The 20,389-nt window shown below is 37.9% G+C and overlaps 1 protein-coding gene across 1 annotated transcript in view; it reads left to right on the top strand.

Moving 5' to 3' along the window:
• The window catches only part of EYS (eyes shut homolog), an 874,042-nt gene that overhangs the window by 552,542 nt on the left and 301,111 nt on the right, over nucleotides 1-20,389 (top strand). The window contains 2 exon segments of the mRNA XM_037392524.1: nucleotides 13,517-13,707; nucleotides 15,441-15,532. Coding sequence (XP_037248421.1) covers nucleotides 13,517-13,707; nucleotides 15,441-15,532 — 283 coding nt within the window.

The raw sequence follows: 20,389 nt of genomic DNA, 5'->3' as shown, positions 1-20,389 counted from the left end.
AGTTACAGACATCTGGTCCATTCAAACTTACAACAGTAAGGAGCCCTTCCTAAAGCAGACTGCAAATGCAGTAGCCTTCCTGCTTGGATGCACAGATTTGTAAAAACAAACAAAAACTCCTGCTGTCTTCTTGGGTAAGACACTTTCCATATAGATGTTAGTAATTCTCCAAGTGACTAACATTGGAAATGTTTCAGTAGTGGAAAAAGAAGCCTTTGCAGAGTTTTCTTTCTGTTCTTCTAGAAAGCTGGCTGGGGGTGGTGTGAACTTCCCGCTCGGCATCCCTCTCCACCACCAAACAGGAGGACGATGTAATGTAGATCTGCTTTCCAGCTTTTGTATGGATAAATTAGATAACCCAGCCATTGACCAAGTGATCCTTTTAATTGACACTATCTCTGAACCTTCACTGTCCTTCAGAATGTGTCTCAAACATATATAACTGAATATTTTCTTTTTATTTTCTCCTTGGCTTTTGGTGTGCTAGCAACATTTTTGAGTGGAATAAACTTTCATACCCATAGGAAATTTGTTGATAAAGTAGTAAAAGTAATAGATTATTTTGTTGAAGTTTGAAGTTGAGTACATTTGCTTTGTGTGTGAATTGCTAAACGGCAGTTGTAAGAGCACTGTCTCTATGGTAGCTCCTCAGTAGAGGAAAACTTGGTGTTACTGTGACACAGGGAGTGTGATCATTTGTATAGCTAAAAACGGTATAAAGCTGTCATGATTGCTGTGTCAGCTCATGACGCTGTGCAGCCATTTCTGTGGTCTAGAGCCATATACTAGAACAGAGGAGGAGAATGACTGAATAATATGGACATCAACAGAGTATTGCTGTACTTCTGGCAAAAGTGGGTGCAAAGTCTAAACAGAAACAGGGGCTTTTTCATGTTTTAAGTTGGTTTTTGTTTTATAATGAAATGTGTATGAGAAAAAACAGTGAGGAACTTGGAATAGCATTCTCATGGTAGAATATTCAGCAGAAATGGTGTACATCACAAAAGTAACTATGACTGTAGATTTCTAATGTGTGAACTTAGGCAATTCACTTGATATAAAGGAGACATTTTGCTTATGGTAAGAACTGGAATATGTAACAAATACCTTTTTCTTACACTGACCTAAAAATAATTTTATTCCCAGAAAAATAAGAGTTGAGGTTTCTTTTCATTTTTACTGTAGCGATAAACAGTATCAAGTGTAGATACTGCTTTTACTGATCTTCTTCCTAAATCTCTCTTGCTTCCAAGATGTAACTGTTGCATTTCAAAGATTAGAGAGGTGGTAAGTAATTCCAGACCAAGTGTAATTAATTGTAAAATTACTATGGCATTTTCTGTTATGAGCCATCACTTTATGACCATTATGAATTAAATCTGAGTAAGGTATCTGAAGGCATCCATCTGAACAATAGTACCAGGGAGATTGTTTGGCGAACTTCAGGTACCTTTGCAGAGAAAGAGCCTTTTAAATACTAGGCCTCTCACTTATCTCCTTGAATTCCTAGAGCAGACTTTGGTTTCCCCTTAGCTGTGGAAGAGTCAACACTGTGCCCTTAATGCAAGAAGAGCTATTGCTGTTTAGTTTGTGACATGAAATCCAAATCCGCCTTACTTCAGTGCAAACATAAACATAAAGCTGACAAGGATCTCTACATACTAAGTTAATTCTCCTGCTGTTGCATATTGCCAGATAGTGTAACCACTCTGCAAAGCTTCCACTTTGTTCTGATCACAGATAATCCTACCTATTCATTTTCATTTTCAGAAATGCCATCCATATTCCTCTTTAGACTGAAGGTCTTAACACTTGCCTTCCTCTGAGCTTGCACTGGCGTCTTTGCTCCCATTACTTCTTATTCCTGGTTTCTCCTCTCTACTGTCTCTCTTAGTAGCTAGGATCCTTTCCTGTCTTTTCCTCATTGTTGCTCGCTTAACTGAATCACACTATATTCTTACTTGCTCATCTGGTGCATATATGTGTGGGGCTGTTATCTTCTACCACGATCTTCTTTGTTCCATACATGTGTCCAGATCCATTTGAAATTTGACCAATGTTTCTAGCTTTTGTTTGCTTCTCTTCATTTATGAGATCTGTTGGAAAACCTTCATATATAAATACATGCCTTTAACATAGTCAAATATTATGTATTTTGCATTGTCTCTGCGGAATAAAAAAATCTTATTGCCACCTTAATTGACTGTCATCTTGATAGCCGACATCCTTACCTATTTGCTTCCATTTTTTTCCTTCACAGGAAAAGGTGTATGGGTAACATTTATTTTTCAGCTCTGACCGCTAGCTAACTACCATTTTTATGCCGTTTATCTTTCAGCCATGCCTCCTCAGTTAGGTTTGCAGTTAGCTTTCTGTTTAATTTGATACCACCATCAAAAGTGGGAAACTTTCCACAACTTCTTGTTTAAAAAGCCTCTATCCCAACCACAATGTAGTTTCTTCAGAGCCCAATCTGCATTTAAACCAAAGACAGTGCATTCAAGCACCACACAAACACATATATTTATCCTGAAGCAACAAGAAGTTTCTCATTTTTCATTACCACAGACAAATTCCATACACATAGTTATTTTGGAAGATGTCCTGTGTTTGCACACTTTAATCTTATCTTCATGATTCATACAAAGTCTGTGCTACCAAAAAATGGTGTGAAGGCTTTCTTTTGCACTCTAAGTTCTTCTGCACAAGGGAAATGATTTTTGCAGTGCTTGCATTAGAATTCTAAATGTAAACTGATTTTTTCAGCATATAAAGTACTTCAAATGTATATTTTGAAATAAATTACCTAAGCAGCACTATTGCTTTGAATTTTCCCCATACTTTGAGCTGCTATTTCTTGTATTAAAAGGCTACCAAATAAGAGTTTTGCATTTATATGTTGCAAATGACTAGATCACATACAAAACAGAAGAGGAAGTAGCTGGAACTATGTATTATAATATATGTATCTCTATATATTAACCATCTATTTTGGGGTTAGAGTTTTGGTTTTCTTCAATAGGTTATGTGTCATAAATGATATCTACTAAATTTCCTGATCCTGTTTTTAATCACAGTTTCATTTGTGTGACCTTCAAAACATTCCCTGAATTTTATGTGGTGTAATGTTGGTCTGCTGTGTTATTAATGATTCATTTCTTATTTATATTCTTAAGTATTTATGGCAGCATTTGTTTTCCATAGTACTTGCTCGCATTAGCAGCCACTAGGCCACTGTAGCTCAGAAAGTGAAACAGAAAATTGTATATCATATGCATCTATCTTAGGCTTCCTTTATTGGACATCATTGAGGAAGTTAATACGGTGAATGATGAGTGTCTTTTACTTCATGTAGTGCTTTTTTTCTGGATGCTCTGCATGCATGCAGGTCCTTTTTAGAGCTCAGGAGTTAAGTGGGAATAAAATGTGTACCAGCACACAAGACAGCCTGCAGGCTTCTAATACTTGACGTAAGATGAAGGAAATAGAAATAAGGTAAGGTTCACAATGTTCTTGATTGAGTGCTTTACTGTTTCTTTCATAAGACACCCACATATTTGTGCTGCACAGTACTTTGGGGGAAAGGAAACCAAAGAGGTATAGACAGACTGAACACAGCACTATAAATAAAACATTAGATGAAAGATGCTCAACTTCACCAGACGAGGTGAATGAAGTAGTATTTCAGAGCACTATGGCGTCACTGTTAGGATCAAAAGCATCAGCCCTATTTGTAAAAGACAGCTTGATAGGGCACTACTGTGAGTACTGTCCAGTGTAGTATCCAGTCTGAGGGTACAGCTTCACTTGGGACTATTTTCAGGTTCCATATGTCCAAGATAAAGACAGATTCTGCAGCTGACATAATCTGCCCATAACAGTTTTGGCACCACTCTGAGAGCTGGCATACCTACGTAGCTGTGACCAAACCCAGGCATACTGAAGACAGAGACATGCATTTGGCCGATTTAACTGCAACTCGTTGGGCAAATATGGGCTTATGCAAAGTTGCAACTGCAGTAAATACAACATATTTACTTATAAATACAGAACAGATAAAAATCAGCTGTCAATTTAATGAGGTGTGTGCCATTAACAGCTTAAAGTGATTACTGTAAATTATGAGGAAGAAGCATAGCTACCATGCAAGCCTGATAATGTCATCTTGCCACAGTATTTCATCAGTGACTGGAGAGAGGTGGTTTTCAGGACAAGCATGGTTTTAATCTTGGGACTCCATGAGAATTTCTCCCATAACCTTCAACAGGAAGAAGCACACTCCTGAGAATACTTGTCAGCAAATCACCTGGATACCACTGCTCCCATAACGCCACAGTGCTAAGCAAATTCAAACTGAATTGCTAAATCAAAATGTTGGATCTTTGAAGATTTGGATGTTGAACAAGAACAAATTATTCACAGAGAGTTCTGTTATCCTTCTGCTAAGACAGATATCATACACGCATCCTCAGTAGAACGCATAGAATGCACAATGTTGTTGTAAGTGCCACTTTCAAGCAATGCCCATAGTCAGATGGCCCATGCCCCTTCTTCCTGGTGATTTCTTGATTGCATTAGAAAAAACAAAACACCGTGAAACAAATTTAAAAAATCCATCCCTTCTAACTAGTGGATTTGGCCAGATAGAAATATTGTTTCGTTCTGGATTTCTGTTCTGTGGTTTTTTTGTTCTTTTTTAGTCAGAAAATAATCTTAAGTGATTTGGTATTGGGGCATAGGGGGGAAGGATGATTACTGACTCATTTTGTCTTGTATTATAGACTTAAATCCTTGTGCTTTCAGTGTGCAGTTCTTGCAATGCATTGCAAGACTTTTACTAAGTTGTTCTCATCTATATTATTAATTCTGAATAATAGGGGATAACTGCCTTCTAGAGTAACCTACAATACTATAAAGGACATTTAAAAGCCATATTATGTATGTTACATGCTGTGACCATTGGTAGTGGTTGTAATCTTTAAAATAGTTGATAAGATGTTAAAATTCAGTTCTTTTTGTTCAAGGTGTATTTGTTAGAGACTGAAAATAGCAAGCTGGCTTATAAGTAGTAGTGAAAATGCAGGGTTTCTTTTAGATACATCTGCTTCTCTCCCAGTGGTGGCCTTAGTGCTTTCTAGCTGTGTGGGTTATCAGCATGCAGGCAGTGGCACTGAGCTTGGTGCTGGATGTGTGCCAGCTGTCAGCACTTCGTAGAAAGGGCAGCAGAAGGGAAAGATTTTAGCGAGGCTTGTGAAGTTTTAGTGAGAGCAGGCCAAATTATCCCCAAGGTAAGAGCTGCTCCTGATTTCTGCTGTAATGATCTTCTCTGTGTCTCTTACAGTACATTTAAAAAGGAAAGAAACAACACAGGCTTTAGCTGGAATAGAACCACATACAGCTGAGACTTTTCCTGATTTCTTATGTACATATGTTTTTGTACCTTCAGTGAAAGAATCTCTTCTACTCACCTGCTGCTTGTAGTAAAACTTAACACCTCTCTCCATTATCTGTATATTGAACTAGCCCTTATGTTGAAAAAACTCTTGTGCAACTGCTAGACAGCAGTCACACAAGTCTCAGTACATCTAACTAAGCTACTATTTTAATTAATAGATATAGTCGTGCAGTTTATTTCATGTTAATATGTTTTATACATAAGGAAATTTGATACATATTACCTATATATATCTAATATATAATAAATGGAAATTATTACTCTGAATATAATCTACTATTATCCTTGGTTTTAAACACTTTCATGCCCATTTTTCCCACAGTATTCAAATACTGTAAATAATAAAGACATTACTTCCCCTTCTCACAAAATAAGTCTCTGTTGCAGAGTGTTGCTACTTGTATGATTAGAAATCTCTGAATTTCAATCTCTGTTGTAGCTTTGGCTTCTTTATACCTCTCTGCTTTCTAAGGATCTGTGCTGTTTGTGCATATATACCTTTTTTGAAAAATGATTTGAAAAAAAATTACTGTGTAAGATCTCGTACGTATAGATTTTTATGTTGTATCCAACTGTATTTTACAACTCTTGACCAGAACGTAGGGGAGAACTGAAAATTAATAAAAACATAGTTGTCCCCTTCATGGAGTGAGCAAGAAGGGTAAGTGCAGATCTCACTACCGACAGCACTGCAGACTGACTTTTGAACACGAAGGAGTTAAGAATCAAAACATGGATCAACAGGCAATACTGACGCATTTGTGAGGAAAGGAAAGATATACAATAATTGCAGGAAAAGGGAAGGAGCTTCCTGGGGTTTAGAATCTGATTTTCTATCCCTTTAAGGCAGCTGAATTCTATGTATGTGTTTCTCCATTTGTTCTATGTATATGTTTGTGCATTTGTGTATGTGTAGGTTTGAAGTGTAGACATTGTGAATTACAGGAGCTCTAAAACAGCTGTGTCTTTCTTTCAGAAGAATTTTGTAGTCTACTCAGATCTGTAGCTCCGTATAGCATGGCAAAGGAACAGTAAAGAGTTTATTCATAACTGTTGTTTTTCTTTGCTTGAAAGCTGCTTGTGGGCTGCACTGGCAATGGTTCTGGATGTTAACCACGTTTTATTGTTGTCTAGCACGCCGCATTAGAGAACATCTCAACTTTGAGAGAAAAACATAACTATAATTCTCTGCTAGTCATGCAGCACAGAGTTCTTTGACAGCATGAAAGATGGGTTCACTGTAACTGTGGGTACGTTATGTGGAACCAAAGGGGAGGCATATCACAGTGAAATGGCCTTGCATCTGCAAATAGAGATAATGGTTGAAATCATTGTTCTGGTCTAAGGTGTTTCAGCTGAAAAAACTAAATAAAACATATGCAAGAACATGAGACTCATTTGAAAATAAGCTAAAATCTTTTAAATGCTGGTTGCAAATATAAAGTAGGTTATTGTATGCAAGGGAATAAAGGATAAAACTTAGGAATTATTTTGCTGTAGCTGCCCTCCAGGACTCGTTGGAATGATTGACCTTATTTTAAGAATGCAAAAGAGAGTGACTGACATGACTCAGGAAATGTGTAACCTCAAAGAAATGCAGTTTTTGTAGATAAAACATAGAAATGTAAAGAAAATGAAAGCTGGGGTACTTTCAGCATATTGAGAGTAAAGAAAAATCACTGCTACATGGGTAGGCCACCTGAGACAGGAGTCCTTAAGTAGTAAAAAAAAAAAAAGGGGGGGGGGGGAAGGGCATCATATGACTAATTATCAATTAACCCTGCTTTATATTCTGTCAAGAGTTCATAGAACTAGGGAGGCATGAATTCTTTTTTGTTAGAAGAGGAAGTATGTTGCTACTGTGGTAAGTTACATATATCGATTTAAGAGCATTTTCTCTGATCTTCCTGTCATTCCTCTCTACAAGGAGCCTGACTATCTTAATGACCTTCCTGTAAGTGCTGAAATGCTGCTGTTAGGTCCCACTCAAACCTTCCCTGAAGGCTTCTCATCTTCAGCGTGAACATCATGCTGGACCCTTGCTCTGTCATCGCAATTGTTGTTTGTCATGTGAAGCTTTTTCTGCATGTGGGAACCTTTGGCAGTGGTTGAAATGCAATCAAGTCGCGTCATTAGCTCTGTGTGTACTTATTAGTAGCGTGGAGAAGGTAGTACCTGGAAAAAGTGAAAACTCACTGCCAGCTGTGATCTACGTACACAACTGTACGGTAAAAACAGTGAATGAAGGAAGTGTAAACAGCACTTCAGTGTTTGAAATCATTTATTGGTATTAAGTGCAAAGGTTGGATACATTGTAGTTTTGACAAAATATTTAACTATAATTGACAGTAGTTAAGAGTCACTTTTTGAAAATCTTCTCCAGAGTGCAGAAAAGTTAATTTTTTTCTGAAGACATAAATTCCAGCTGGAAATGGAATTCCCATTAAGCAGCTTTACCACTAAGAAAGACTGGTTTTAAAAATCTCTTTCCTTTTCTTCAATAATCAAAATTCAAGATAAAAGTAATACTAATACAGTTCACTTCTTGTCCATGTATTTCCTATGTTCCTGAAGAAGTGAAGAAATAAGCCAAGAGATAGTGTTTCACGGCAGAGTATCAGAGCTGAATTTGCTTTGTGCCATGCTAATTAGAGGACTGAAGGCCTGTTTACAAAGTAAGAATGAAATTATTGGCTTCAACACCACTGAAGAATGGTTGCCAACAATAATCTCCCCAAGAATGTATTCACAAAAATATTTGTTAAGTTTCAGCTTTTTGTATGTGTTCATGTAATTTAAAGGGATGCTGTGTATGAATACTCATAGGAGAATGAAATGGTGGGGAGGGCTTACTGACTGTAATGACACTTTACTTGTCTGCAGTTATTTGCAGTGCTTGTACTGTTCTTTTCTTCAAGTGCTACTGGTTGAGGCGCTTGTCCATCCTATACCAGCACAAAATGAGTTACTTTAATCTTACTTGTGAGAGCTTCCTGACATGGTGTTCGTTGTCCAGACACACTTGATCCTTCCTCACTTCTCTTCCAGTTATGGTAACTGTCCCCCCAGTCTGAAGTCCTCCTCATTAGGTTAACAAGCAAAACCACTGTTGTTCCATCTTGCTAGATGTGTCACAGAACATCTAAGCATTTTGCTGAATAAGTCGGTTGCAGGTCAGGACTTTCCCCCTTGCAGGTGGGAGGCTTAGGGCCCCCTTGCCTTCCTCCCTCATGCCCAGAGTTCTGCAGTCACTCTTGATTCATCAGATTACCCTGGCAGCATTTTTGGTGCCCTGATGGAAGACTGACAAGGATTAACCATGTGTGGGCTGTGCAAGCCTTGCTGGTCCATGCGCAAAATCACGGATCCCAGCCTTACTAGGCAGCAAGCCTCCAGAGAAAGCAGGTTTGACTAGCAGATTGGCATTTCAGTGCCCCACAGAAGGTAGTCTTCATAATGGTCTCACTTGCCTTTGCCCCCTTCTGCAGGCACAAGCTCTGGGGTGAGATGGTTCAGAGGGGTCTCTTAAAGCATCTTCTGTGCCTTTACTGGTGCCCTGGGCAGTTGCCGATCTGCTAGTCAATCAAAAATGGACCTCCCGTTGCCAGAGGTCACAAGCTTCCAGTCTCCTCCACCTCAGCAGCCCACCTCCCCTTACCTGTGGGGCCATGGCCTCTAGCTGTGCCTGTTCCCTTTCTTTTTGTGGCTCAGCTTCTTTCCCCCTGCATTTCTGAAAAAAAAAAAAAACAAACCAAAAAACCAACCAACCTCATTTCCCCTGACGGTGGGCAGCTGTCTCATCTCTCCCCATGGCTCCCTCGCCTGACAACACCGCTGCTGCCAGAGACTGCTGAGGCCTGGCCAGGACGCAGCTGCGGTGGCACAGGCGTTTGAAAGGCAGGGTGCTGGGCGCTGCTCGTGTTTCTGGCCTGCCTGCCAGCCAGGCTCGTAGAGAGTGGTAAGCAGGGGTGGGTGCCCGGTGTGCTGGGCCATGAGAATGCCCTGGCTGAGGAAGCCACAGCACTGTGTGTGGCGGGAGCTAACAGGCTGTCCCAGAAGCATTGCTCCTTGCATGCTCTCTGCATAAGCCTGGGCTGTGGGCAGCTGCTGGAAGTCAGCTGTTGGGCTGTGAGGGGTCTGTAGCCAGCCCAGTGCAAGAGTCCTTGCTCTGACCTTTTCATTTTGCTTTTCTAAAACTGTTTTTCACATGGGATTCCCCAGTTTTAAACAAACATAACTTTTTTACGATTGTAGTTTTATATTGTTGTAAGAGATCTGTTCCTTCTTTATGAAAAGTAAATTTCTAAATAGCAAATTAATTGTTCATATTATTCGTGAGAGAGTCCTTCCCACAGGCAAGGATGCCTTCTTTCTGAATATTGTAAGGTATTTCTAATTAAAAGTATAGTAAATGATGTAAAAGATGTGCCTGTGAAAGAGGAAGAAATGATAGCATGAATAGCTGTGTTTTATTCCAAGGTGTAACATAACAGGGAAAAGTAGCAGTAGAAAGAAGAAAAGTGTTATTATAATCCTCTCTGTGCCTGAATCCATGCAAACTGCAAGGTATGCATTAGACAGAAATTTCCAGAGACAGAAGCTCCATTGTTCACAGGAGTGTATGCTCATGAGCATATTAAAAGTTTATTACCGCTACCTGCCTTTAAAAAACAACACTTACAGTTGTCTTGGTCTCAAGAAGTTTTAAATTGGAAGGCCTCTGAAGCTTGCCAGTGTGGGTTGCAGACCTGCCTGCATACGTGCTTACCATTACAGCTAGGTCTCAAAACTTTCACCATTCCAACATTAATGTGAATTCCTGTAAACAGAAAAATGCAGAGAGCTGTACATACACAGGGGAATGAGGTACAGCTAAAAGGAAGGATTTTATAGGCCAAAGGGCTTTTCTGTTTGGTAGGAAAGCAAGTGTTAGATATTCCGAGTGAAAGATAAAATACAGGTTCAATTTTTCTTTTTCTTTTTTCCTCTTTGCCCGCCCCACCCCCCCAAAGGCTTGGTTGATGAGCACTCTGCTTTAGGACAAATAGCAATCTAGGAAGCCAACTCCAGAGGTCAAATGGAAAAGCTGCATGTAAGTGTAGTAGAAGGTCTATCACCAAAGTTTATGTTCTATAAAAAGAGATCATGTTCTGTTCCAAGCAATGTGAGAATATTTATAGGTAAAGCTACAGCAGTGGATTTGGAGAGTACCTATTTGTGATTCAAGTAGCATGTTTTTAAGGGTTTCACAAAAGACCTGGAGCCTGCTAAAGATTGTTCAGTGCTTTTTCTCATTAACTCTTTCCATATTTATGGACATAGAGCAATTGCAGCAATTCTACTGCAGCTGATATCTTTAAAAATCTTTCTGGTTAGCAGCATGAATATATTTCCTGTAAGAAGCCAAACTGGCCTCAAATCCATGGAATAATGGAGTATATTGTCTTGCAAGGCAGCAACGTTTTTTGCCATAAGAAGTTAAAAAGACAGGGATGGCAGTAAGAGCAGAGTACTGTTTTTGTCTGCAGTGCTCTCTGTACTTAGTACAGTTACACAAAGAATGTTAAAGGTAGATGCCACTAGCTCTTGCTTGTTTGGTCTTTGTCTGTCTTGAAATTTGCTAGACAATCCAGTATGGCTTTAGTTACCAGAGTTATTATTCAGGAATCATGAATAAATGCTTTGTTCCCCCACCCATGTTTCTTTTTCTCTCACAGATTTTACTCTCTTGTAGTGATAGCTAGGGGCTCAGATGCCTTATGTTAGCAAAGGACTGAACAACTTTGGCCTGTTCTCACGTTTATTTAATTATATGCTGAACAATAAAAAAAAAAGACAAAGAAAAAAAAAAACAAAACAAGCCTCAAAAGAACTGGGAAGGTACAGAAGGAAATAGGACTGCAGGAAATAGATGTTCCTTGCAACTTTTCTGTCTTTCAGCCAAGCTGATCTCCTAAGTGGAATCAAGTAAAAGAGCTGGTCAGATAACAGTATCTCAGGAGTGTGCGGATAACTGAGCGGTTCCATGAGAGGAGAAAAACCATGTGAAGGGGCAGTCCGGGGCAAATGGAATGAGGGAACGATTTAGTGCTCAGAGGCAGGCTCAGGAAGGAAAACAAACAAGGGTTAGGGATTGAAGGTAATCCTCTAAAGCGGTGTCTACCCTCCCTTAGAGAAATTGTCCTGTCTATAAAATGGAAGTTTTCAGTGCAATTTTGTATCTTTTTTTTTTAATTGAGTTTTCTGAAATTTACACATGCAGGCTTATATTTCAAAACAGAATTTTTAAAGGTTAAATACATTTAAAATTATAATGTCATCTTTTTTGCATCACTGATCATTGATTGGTATTGCTTGAAATTTTTATTTCTTTTACTGCATCTTTTATGTGTGCATGTATTGCTTATTTGTTGCTGTTTCTCTTTTCACCTCTTCCCAAGAATTTGTTAAGAAAAGCTTTGTTCAGAATTTGACCACAGTGGCTCTGACTTTGTAAATACGTTTCTGAAAAGTCATGAAAGAATAAAATTCAACACAGTCTTACAGTGATATACAGGAGTGCAACATTAATAGTTTGTAATTTATCAGAGTATCACAGATGTTCAGAATTTAAGCGTAGTAGTAATATATTTTCTACTGGAGTTAGTGTCAAAACATATTAAAATTCTGTTTGTTTTGGAAAATAGAAACAGGTCTGTGACCTAGAAAGATACTTAGAATCCCTCTATTGATGATTCAGTGAAGTTTGAGCCAAGCAAAATGAAATTATTTATTTATTATGTGTTATGCATTGTATCTCGGCTCATACTGTTGCACTGACTTTTTTTAAAAAGATGTGTGAGTTGTTAATATTCTTTTAAATGTATATCAGTCTCATAAAGTTGATCAAGTAATTGTATGCTGTGTGATTCTTTCAAGTGAGACTAAAGCATATTTCTGCTTGTGCAAAAATCAGAATAGTATAGCGGTGCTAAAATGAAACAACTAACTCCTTGTGTTGCATGTGTGGAAGAGGACATATTTTTAAATTCCTTGTTAAGTAGATAAATATACTGATATGAGGTGCAGTTTAAATATTGGCAGGTAAAAAATGAAGACGTGCATGACTGCATTTGTGTACGAATGGGTACTCAGGTGCATGTTGAATACTCTTCTCTTGTAAAAAGACAACGTGTGAAAGGGAAAGGAAAGGATGGAAAGGGAACGAAAAGGAAGGAAGAAATGAAGGGAAGGGAAAATAAAACATAAGAGAGGAAGCAGGAAAGGAAGGGAGGGAATGAGAAACAAAGACGAGAAAGGAAGAAAAGAGAGAAAAGAGAAATTAAGAAAAAAACCAGTGAGAAATAGGAAGAAAGAAAAAAGGGAGAGAGGGAAGGGAAGGAAGGAAGAGAAGAGGGAGGAGGGGGGAAGTCCCTTTTAAGTGTACTCTTCTGTTATCTGATGGGTTTACAGCCATGTATTCACATACCTTTTCCATTTAAGTAAGAGCTGCATCTGCCCTTGCCAGGTATGAAATGGGGAGCTGGAGGTTAAGAAGGATCTAGAAAGTCAGACAGGATAGATGTGATCAGAAGAGAATTTTTCAGGTTTCACCCTACCAACATCCCATTGTTTGTTTTAGACAGAAATATTTGACATATTTGATTAAAATGACAATTTCATAATTAGAAACCATGGAATGCTTTCTGCAAAGACTTCAAACTCATTCATTCTTGCATCAAAAACTATGTGAATACCTAACTGAAAAGTCTGTTCTTGACTTACGGAGAGCCAAAACTGCTAGATATGTACCAAGTGCTATTGTCTTCAATAGCCTTTTCTTTCAGGCATTGATCCTAATTGTCTGCTTAATATAATTTTACCTAAACCTTTATGTTTAGTTTTAGAAACTCAGTCTTTGACCCAAGAAAACTAACATCAATTTTCAGATTCATGTCTGCCCCCTTGACAGATGTCAAAAGAGTATCCTGTATCTTTGCTACCATTAGCAAAATAAGAAAGCAGTGAGTGAAGTAGAAAAATGTCTTCGTATCCTTATATATCTCAAAATTCTATTTACAGATTTTAGTTATGCTCGCTATTACGGTGATTCTTACCTGCAGTTTCAAGGCTTGCATTTGAACATGCAAAACTTCATCCACTTGGAATTTAAGACCTATAATCCTCATGGACTCCTCCTGTATATTGAACAGACACCAGAAACGACAGGACATTTTTTAATTCAGCTTTTCATCAACCATGGCACCTTACAGGTAAGACATCGAAATCTCCCACTGAAGGAGAAATAAGTAAAAGTTAGGATCTGGAGGGGGGGGGTGTCTGTTTTTTACTGTAGAAGATAGTAGATAGAGCTACAGAGAGTCTTGACATACTTCAGTATTTAAGGAAAATAGCTGTCAAACCTGCTATCCATTAGGGCAAATTCATGGCTAATATGATTAATATGTCTCACAAGAGGTGGTACTTGAGGAAAATTGAATAGTGATTATAAATGGGATGTCTCATATGAAAAGCACATATTAAAAGACAAAAATAAAGAATGTAGGTTTTGTCTTTATGACTGATGTGTATTAAGGTATTCTATTTTATATACAGAGCTTAAACTAACCGAACCTCCTCATGTGCAAGTTCATTAAAATTGTTATAAGGAAGGCTGTGGAACTGAGTTAATCGTAATAGGAAATTTACTGTGTAACAGAATAGAGTGTATCTGTTACCATGTGGCTCTGAGCAGAAACCTTTTACTTGGTCCATCATGTTAATTATCAGTTCCGCAGGATCACAAAAAGCATTTATTTGGCTTTCATGGACAAACTAAATAGGATTACATTTGTTTCTATAAACTTCAGGAGTAGAGTGTGTATCCCATTATATCTTTACCTTTGGCAAATTATTCCTTCTTTTCTGAGGAAGAGGTAAAGTTTGAGGTTTATGAAGACATGGGCATATACTAAAGAGGCTCTAAAAAGATATTAAAAGAGAAGTTACTTTTCCTATAATGGATCTTCCATTTTCCTGTTAAAAATTTCCAAAAGTTTGCCTGTCATTATATTCTTCTGTGACAATTGTGAAATGACTTAGGAACAACGTATTTGAGTTATATTTGCCTTCATGTTTAAAAAGCATGATCATATAAAAAAGATACATAAATTGCAGATAAACAGAAGAAGAAAATAACCTTTTACTTTAATTTGTTATATTATGTTTTATTATATTGTGACTATCTTTATCCAGAGCAAATGAGATTAGTCAGGGTCAGGAAGTTATCCAAGGTTTACAAAATGTTGATGACTTTAAGTCTATCTTACTTGTATTCATGTTACAGTAATGATGCAGAAAAACATTTTTCTAACATATAAGCACCATAAAATATGAAAGTACTTTAATTGACAAAAATCTATTCCTAGGTCCCAGTGTGCCATGTTAAAACTAATTGAATTCACTTAATCATTCACAAAGCTGGTCAATTAAATGTAGATTTAAAGCCCAATGAACAAATGGTTCTAAGCTTACAATCAAGCTACAATTACAAGTAGACAAACCATGAAATCAAGTGCTTGTTCACATTAGTATAGGAAATTAAATGGTGTTCCAGAATACTCAAGCCTGCATGCTACATTACGTGTTTGGAAGTGTAAGGAGGCCATAAAATGGTAAGTAAAATTCACCCGTGGCCAATGTTAATTTTAGCTGGGTTGCAGATGGTCAACTTCCTTGCAAATCACGCCCATAATATCTGATTGTACAATACACAAAGATTAAAGCATTTTCATGCATGGTAGGAAGCATATATGTATGCCTGTATATTTCTGGTACAATCGACCTCCTGATCTAGATCTTTAATTAAACACTAGTTTTCCTTGATACACATGACATCTTTCAGGGCTTTATGAAACCATTTGTTATTTTGAAATTCAAGTTCCTAAGCCTTTAACTGTTTAATTATTAGAACTTACGTAATAAAAGCATTTTTCCCACTTTGTAGTATCAGTTTTTATGCGATGAAACTGCAGAAGTCAAAAACATCACTACTACTGCTAGAGTGGATGATGGACACTGGTATAAAGTGCAAATTAGGTAAGTTTCATAACTTACTGTTCTCTGTGTTTACAATTGCTTTAAAGATGATTTAGGTTGGATAGTTAGTAAATGCCAGTGATATCATATCTCATTAGCTATGGGTGATACCTGAACGTGTGCGGTAAAATCATGTTATGGCAGTGTGGACTACAACAAATGCTTGGAAAGAGTGTTTAAAACTATAGTACAGTTGGGAACAGTGCTCATCACATCACTGTTGTGCTTAATGGAAATGAGTTTATTCTCATCAAAATCTTAGCAAACATAAACATTCAGGCAGGGAAGCTGCTGTTCAGTAACTTCAAGCTACTTAGTCCAGGAAATAGTTGGATTTCCAATGAGAATGTGACCCATAGAAAGATCTTGGAAAATAGGTAGTCAAAAGCAGCAGCATGACTTTAGTTGCTGTCACTTACTTGCAACTCATAGTAGCATGTATTACTCCTGTAAAAGTAACAGTCCTTGCGACTGAAGGAGGATAAAATGAAAGGAAAATCAGGTAGGTAGTATGTTTTCCACGCTCTTTGTACATAGATGTATTTAATGATCAAATGTCTATGCTGTTAGAATCTGCCACCTTTTAAGAACTTGGAAGAAAAAATTTGGTTTCACTTTATAGAAAAATTAGGCATGAGTCTCCTCTCCAGGTGCCTAGTTCTATCAGACAGTTTAAAATAGGTCCAAGTCCTCTAGTCCAGCAAGAAGAGAGCTACCTGTCTGCTTGTCTCTCAGGGGTAAATGACTCCCTAAAAAGTTTGTGAACGTGTACAGAAGGAACAAAAGCCTTTTACTGGAATAAGCCTTTTAGTTATATCTGTCCAAAAGCAGCCAAATGAAACACTTTTGCAGGGCAGCTGCAGCTGGACACTTTGCTTCTATAGGAAACCATAGTGATGATTGTATCCATTATATTGTGCCTTGCTGCTTCAAGTGTGGCAGTGAGTAGTGAGTGAGAAGGACCACAGTTTCTTGCTGCATTTCAGCAATCATTGCTATCATATTATTTTCCAGCATGGTAAACCAGGCTCAAGCTCCAGACCACACAGTACAACAATGCAGACTAATGCAGGGAGCAAAAGCCAGTAATTCACTGCAGTTGTGTTTATCACGCAAAAAGGGAATAACATCAAACCAAACCATGGAACATAAAGTAAAAGCAACTGGAAGCTCCCCTCTGACCAGAAGGGAATGGAAGACATCTCTATGACACTGATAAAAGTGGGATTCTGTAAACTCTTGAATTACATATGCAGTTCTGCTAATTTCTATGGTTTGACTCCCTTTCATTCTCAAAATAGAGAAAGTAGGATTGGAAATTTTTTGGAGATTTAAAGATAAGGGCATTAAGCAGCTTCTGTATGAATGGTGACTAAAAGTCCATTGAAGACAACTAGGAAGTTAGACAACAAAGAAGTCTAAGAAATCTAAAGTGACACAGAGAAAGTGGGTAAGGACTGGAGACACAGAATTTTTAGTCTGATAGCTCATTTACTCCATTAGAATTCTATTGTTACTCCTTTTAATTGTTCATTTTAAGAAAGATTTAGGATCCTAAAGATAACAAACTTAAGAATACCTGGACCCTCAGTACTATTGGGAGACTTGAAGAAAAAAACCATCCCTTCCCCTGCCACCAGAGCATTAGGACTGCCATGTCACTGACATTACCTAGGGATGCGATAACTGCCATGATGTGAGTGTGCCTATTTTATGCATCTTCCCCCAGCTCCATCGAGCAGCAAATAAAGTGAATCTATAAATCAGCCTAAGGTAGTAGCAGAAAAAAAAAAACCCAACCCAGTTTGTATTTCCAGCCTTCCTTTTGACCCTAAAAAGGAAGGAAGAAAGAGTTATCTTCCTTCATTTGCACACAATGGTAATCATTTCAGGACAGCTCGGGTAAGATGGGACGCACTGATTTTTGCTGTTAAAAGAGAAGGAGTGCATACCATATATGGGAGTCAAGCTAATTATTAAGCAATTATTAATTACTCGTAGACTGGAAATGGCTTTGGACATTGTTTTAAGATGGTGTTGTGCAGCCACCACCAAGTTGGAGGGGGGAGTGTTGATTTGTTAGAGGATAGGAAAGCTCTACAGAAGGATCTGGACAGGCTGGATCAATGGGCCAAGGCCAATTATAGGAGATTCAACAAGAAGAAGTACCAGGTCCTGCACTTGGATCACAACAACCCCATGCAGTACTACAGGCTTGGGGAAGAGTAGCTGGAAAGCTGCCCAGTGGAAAAGAACCTGGGGGTGCTGGTCAACAGCTGACTGAACATGAGCGATCAGTGTGCCCAGGTGGCCAAGAGCATCCTGGCTGGTATCCAAAATAGTGTGGCCAGCAGGACAAGGGAAGTGATTGTCCCCCTGTACTCGGCACTGGTGAGGCTGCGTCTCAAATGCAGTGTTCAGTTTTGGGTCAATGAAGCTGGTGAAGGGTCTAGAGAACAAATCTTATGAGGAGCAGCTGAAGGAACTGGGGTCATTTAGCCTGGAGAAAAGGAGGCTCAGGGGAGACCTTATCACTTTCTACAACTACCTGAAAGAGGTTGTAGTGAGGTGGGTGTCAGTCTCTTCTCCCAAGTAAGAAGTGACAGGACAAGAGGGAACAGCCTCAAGTTGTGCCAGGGGAAGTTTAGATTGGATATTAGGAATAATTTCTTCAGTGAAATGGTGGTCAAGCATTGGAACAGGCTGCCCAGGGAAGTGGTTGAGTAACCATCCCTGGAGGTATTTAGGAGACTGTAGATGTGGTGTTTAGGGACATGGTTTAGTGGTGGACTTGGCAGTGCTAGGTTAATGGTTGGACTCTATGATCTTAGAGGTCTTTTCAAACCTAAATGATTCTATGATTCTAAGATTTAAAATCTTAATGGCACAGAAGTCAGAAAGATTTGGTTAGAAATGGGTTATTTTCATCTAGTGCATCTTGACATGTGCTTGATTTAATGAAGAAAATTTATGTGCTGTATAGAAAAGTATAATAACCACTACCTTACATACTTACTTCTGTGTTAACAATTAAATATATATTTCTTACAATTCGATTTGATAGATTCAGTCTTGAAATATGTTACTTGTAATCAACTTTAGTATAATACAACATAGTAAAATAACTTTGGTGAAAAATTGCCATAGCATATTCAGCAGTTGTCTAGACCTCTACAACTATTCTTTAGTCTTCTCATAACTGATTTGCAGTGAGATAAGTAAGTTAAGTTTTGAACAACAGTATCTGGGAAGTCAGTGAAGTCAGGATGGGAATGTAGTTGACACTGAATACTACAACATAGTGGCTATGCACAATGTGGGATTTTCTTTGTTCTGCAGATGTTAAGTATTATGAAGAGACATCACAGGCAATAAAAAAAAAAATATTTTGTACCAATTTGTTGAAATAAAATTGCTCATTCTCATTACTTAATGTATTCTGAACTGTTTGGAACCTTTTTGATGTGGCCCTGTGATGGAAAGGTTTGTGTCTTTCAGATTCACTAAAAGCAATGCATTTCAGCTACTGAAGATAAGCCATCTGCAAATGATATACTGCCTCTACAATATCATGTTAAATTAAAGAAATAGTCTTAAAGGTAGTGTGTTGTGTAATACAAGTTGAAATACAGTGGAAATTAGATAGTGACATCTTCCTTTTCTGCTTACAGAGGAAATGTTACTGCTTCCTTTGTCCCACAAAATTATTCCTGGTGTGACTGAAAGAAATACCACACCTTTTAATGCTTTAATAAATATGCATGTTACTGTCAGACACTGTGCTATATCCAGTTCTCATAGTTCACCAGAATATTCATGCTGGAAGTAAAATGGAAACATTGCTGAAGTAAATTTTTCATGATGATGGACTATTGTGGCTACATTTACAACAGTTTAATAAAATTGGATATAATAGGACGACCATATTAGATAAAAAATCTGGGATAGCTTGAATAATTTGTGACAGGATATAAGTTTTTGCCTCAGATTAGTCTTACTTTATGGCACTAGCTGCTAAAACCAACACGTTGACAAGGTTTGCCTCAGAGCAGTGCCTGAGAGTTCCATTTTATGTGTAAGTTTACTAAGCCCAGCTGTTAATGGAAATCATCGCAGCTATTTCACTCACATTTCTGACTGTACTGTTTTGGCTTTCTTAAGGTTACCAGGGAAGTGAAAGAGATACAGTGAAAAATTGATATAGACAATATCCCACGGTGTTTAGATTTCTGCAGGGTATTATGAATGGAAGGAAAATTTAAGACTCAAGCATTGGGAAGTTTACATGTTTGGTTTTGTTATGAAGATACAGTTACCTTACTGGTAATGCAGGGGATGCTCTACCACAGTCTTCTCATTCCAACCCTTATAAAACTGCCTCATTAACTGCTGTAACATTATCTTCTTCAGTCTTCATCACCAAAACAACTTGATAAAAAATTTGTATTGCAGGAACAGGCTGAACTGCAGCAGCATTATTCGAAATTCGTCCTTTTCTTGGTCTGCTATGCTCCATTTCAACAACTATTATTTCAGTACTGATAATAATAGTTTCCTTGATTAAATAAAAAACATTTTTTATTTTATTTTAAATGTCAGATCACAGTTGTCAATTGCTTTAGCAAATCTATCAGTTTATAAATTGATTATGCAGTAGATATCACAAATACAACTTCTTTGTTAAAATTAGTCTATCCACTTTGAACTTGTTTTTTAAGTGACCGTGACCATTAGGATTAGAAAATGGGTGTAGGTGCTCCATCTGTCTAGAAATCAGCTTCAAAATGTGACAGTTCACTTCTTTTAAAAGTGCATCATTCTTCTTTAGCTCCTAATGTTTGTAATTTGAGGTTTGCA

This window comes from Falco rusticolus, chromosome 6 (genome assembly GCF_015220075.1).
Source record: "Falco rusticolus isolate bFalRus1 chromosome 6, bFalRus1.pri, whole genome shotgun sequence".
Taxonomy (NCBI): domain Eukaryota; kingdom Metazoa; phylum Chordata; class Aves; order Falconiformes; family Falconidae; genus Falco; species Falco rusticolus.
Note: the sequence above shows the minus strand (reverse complement) of the source record. Positions and strands in the feature narration are given on the sequence as shown.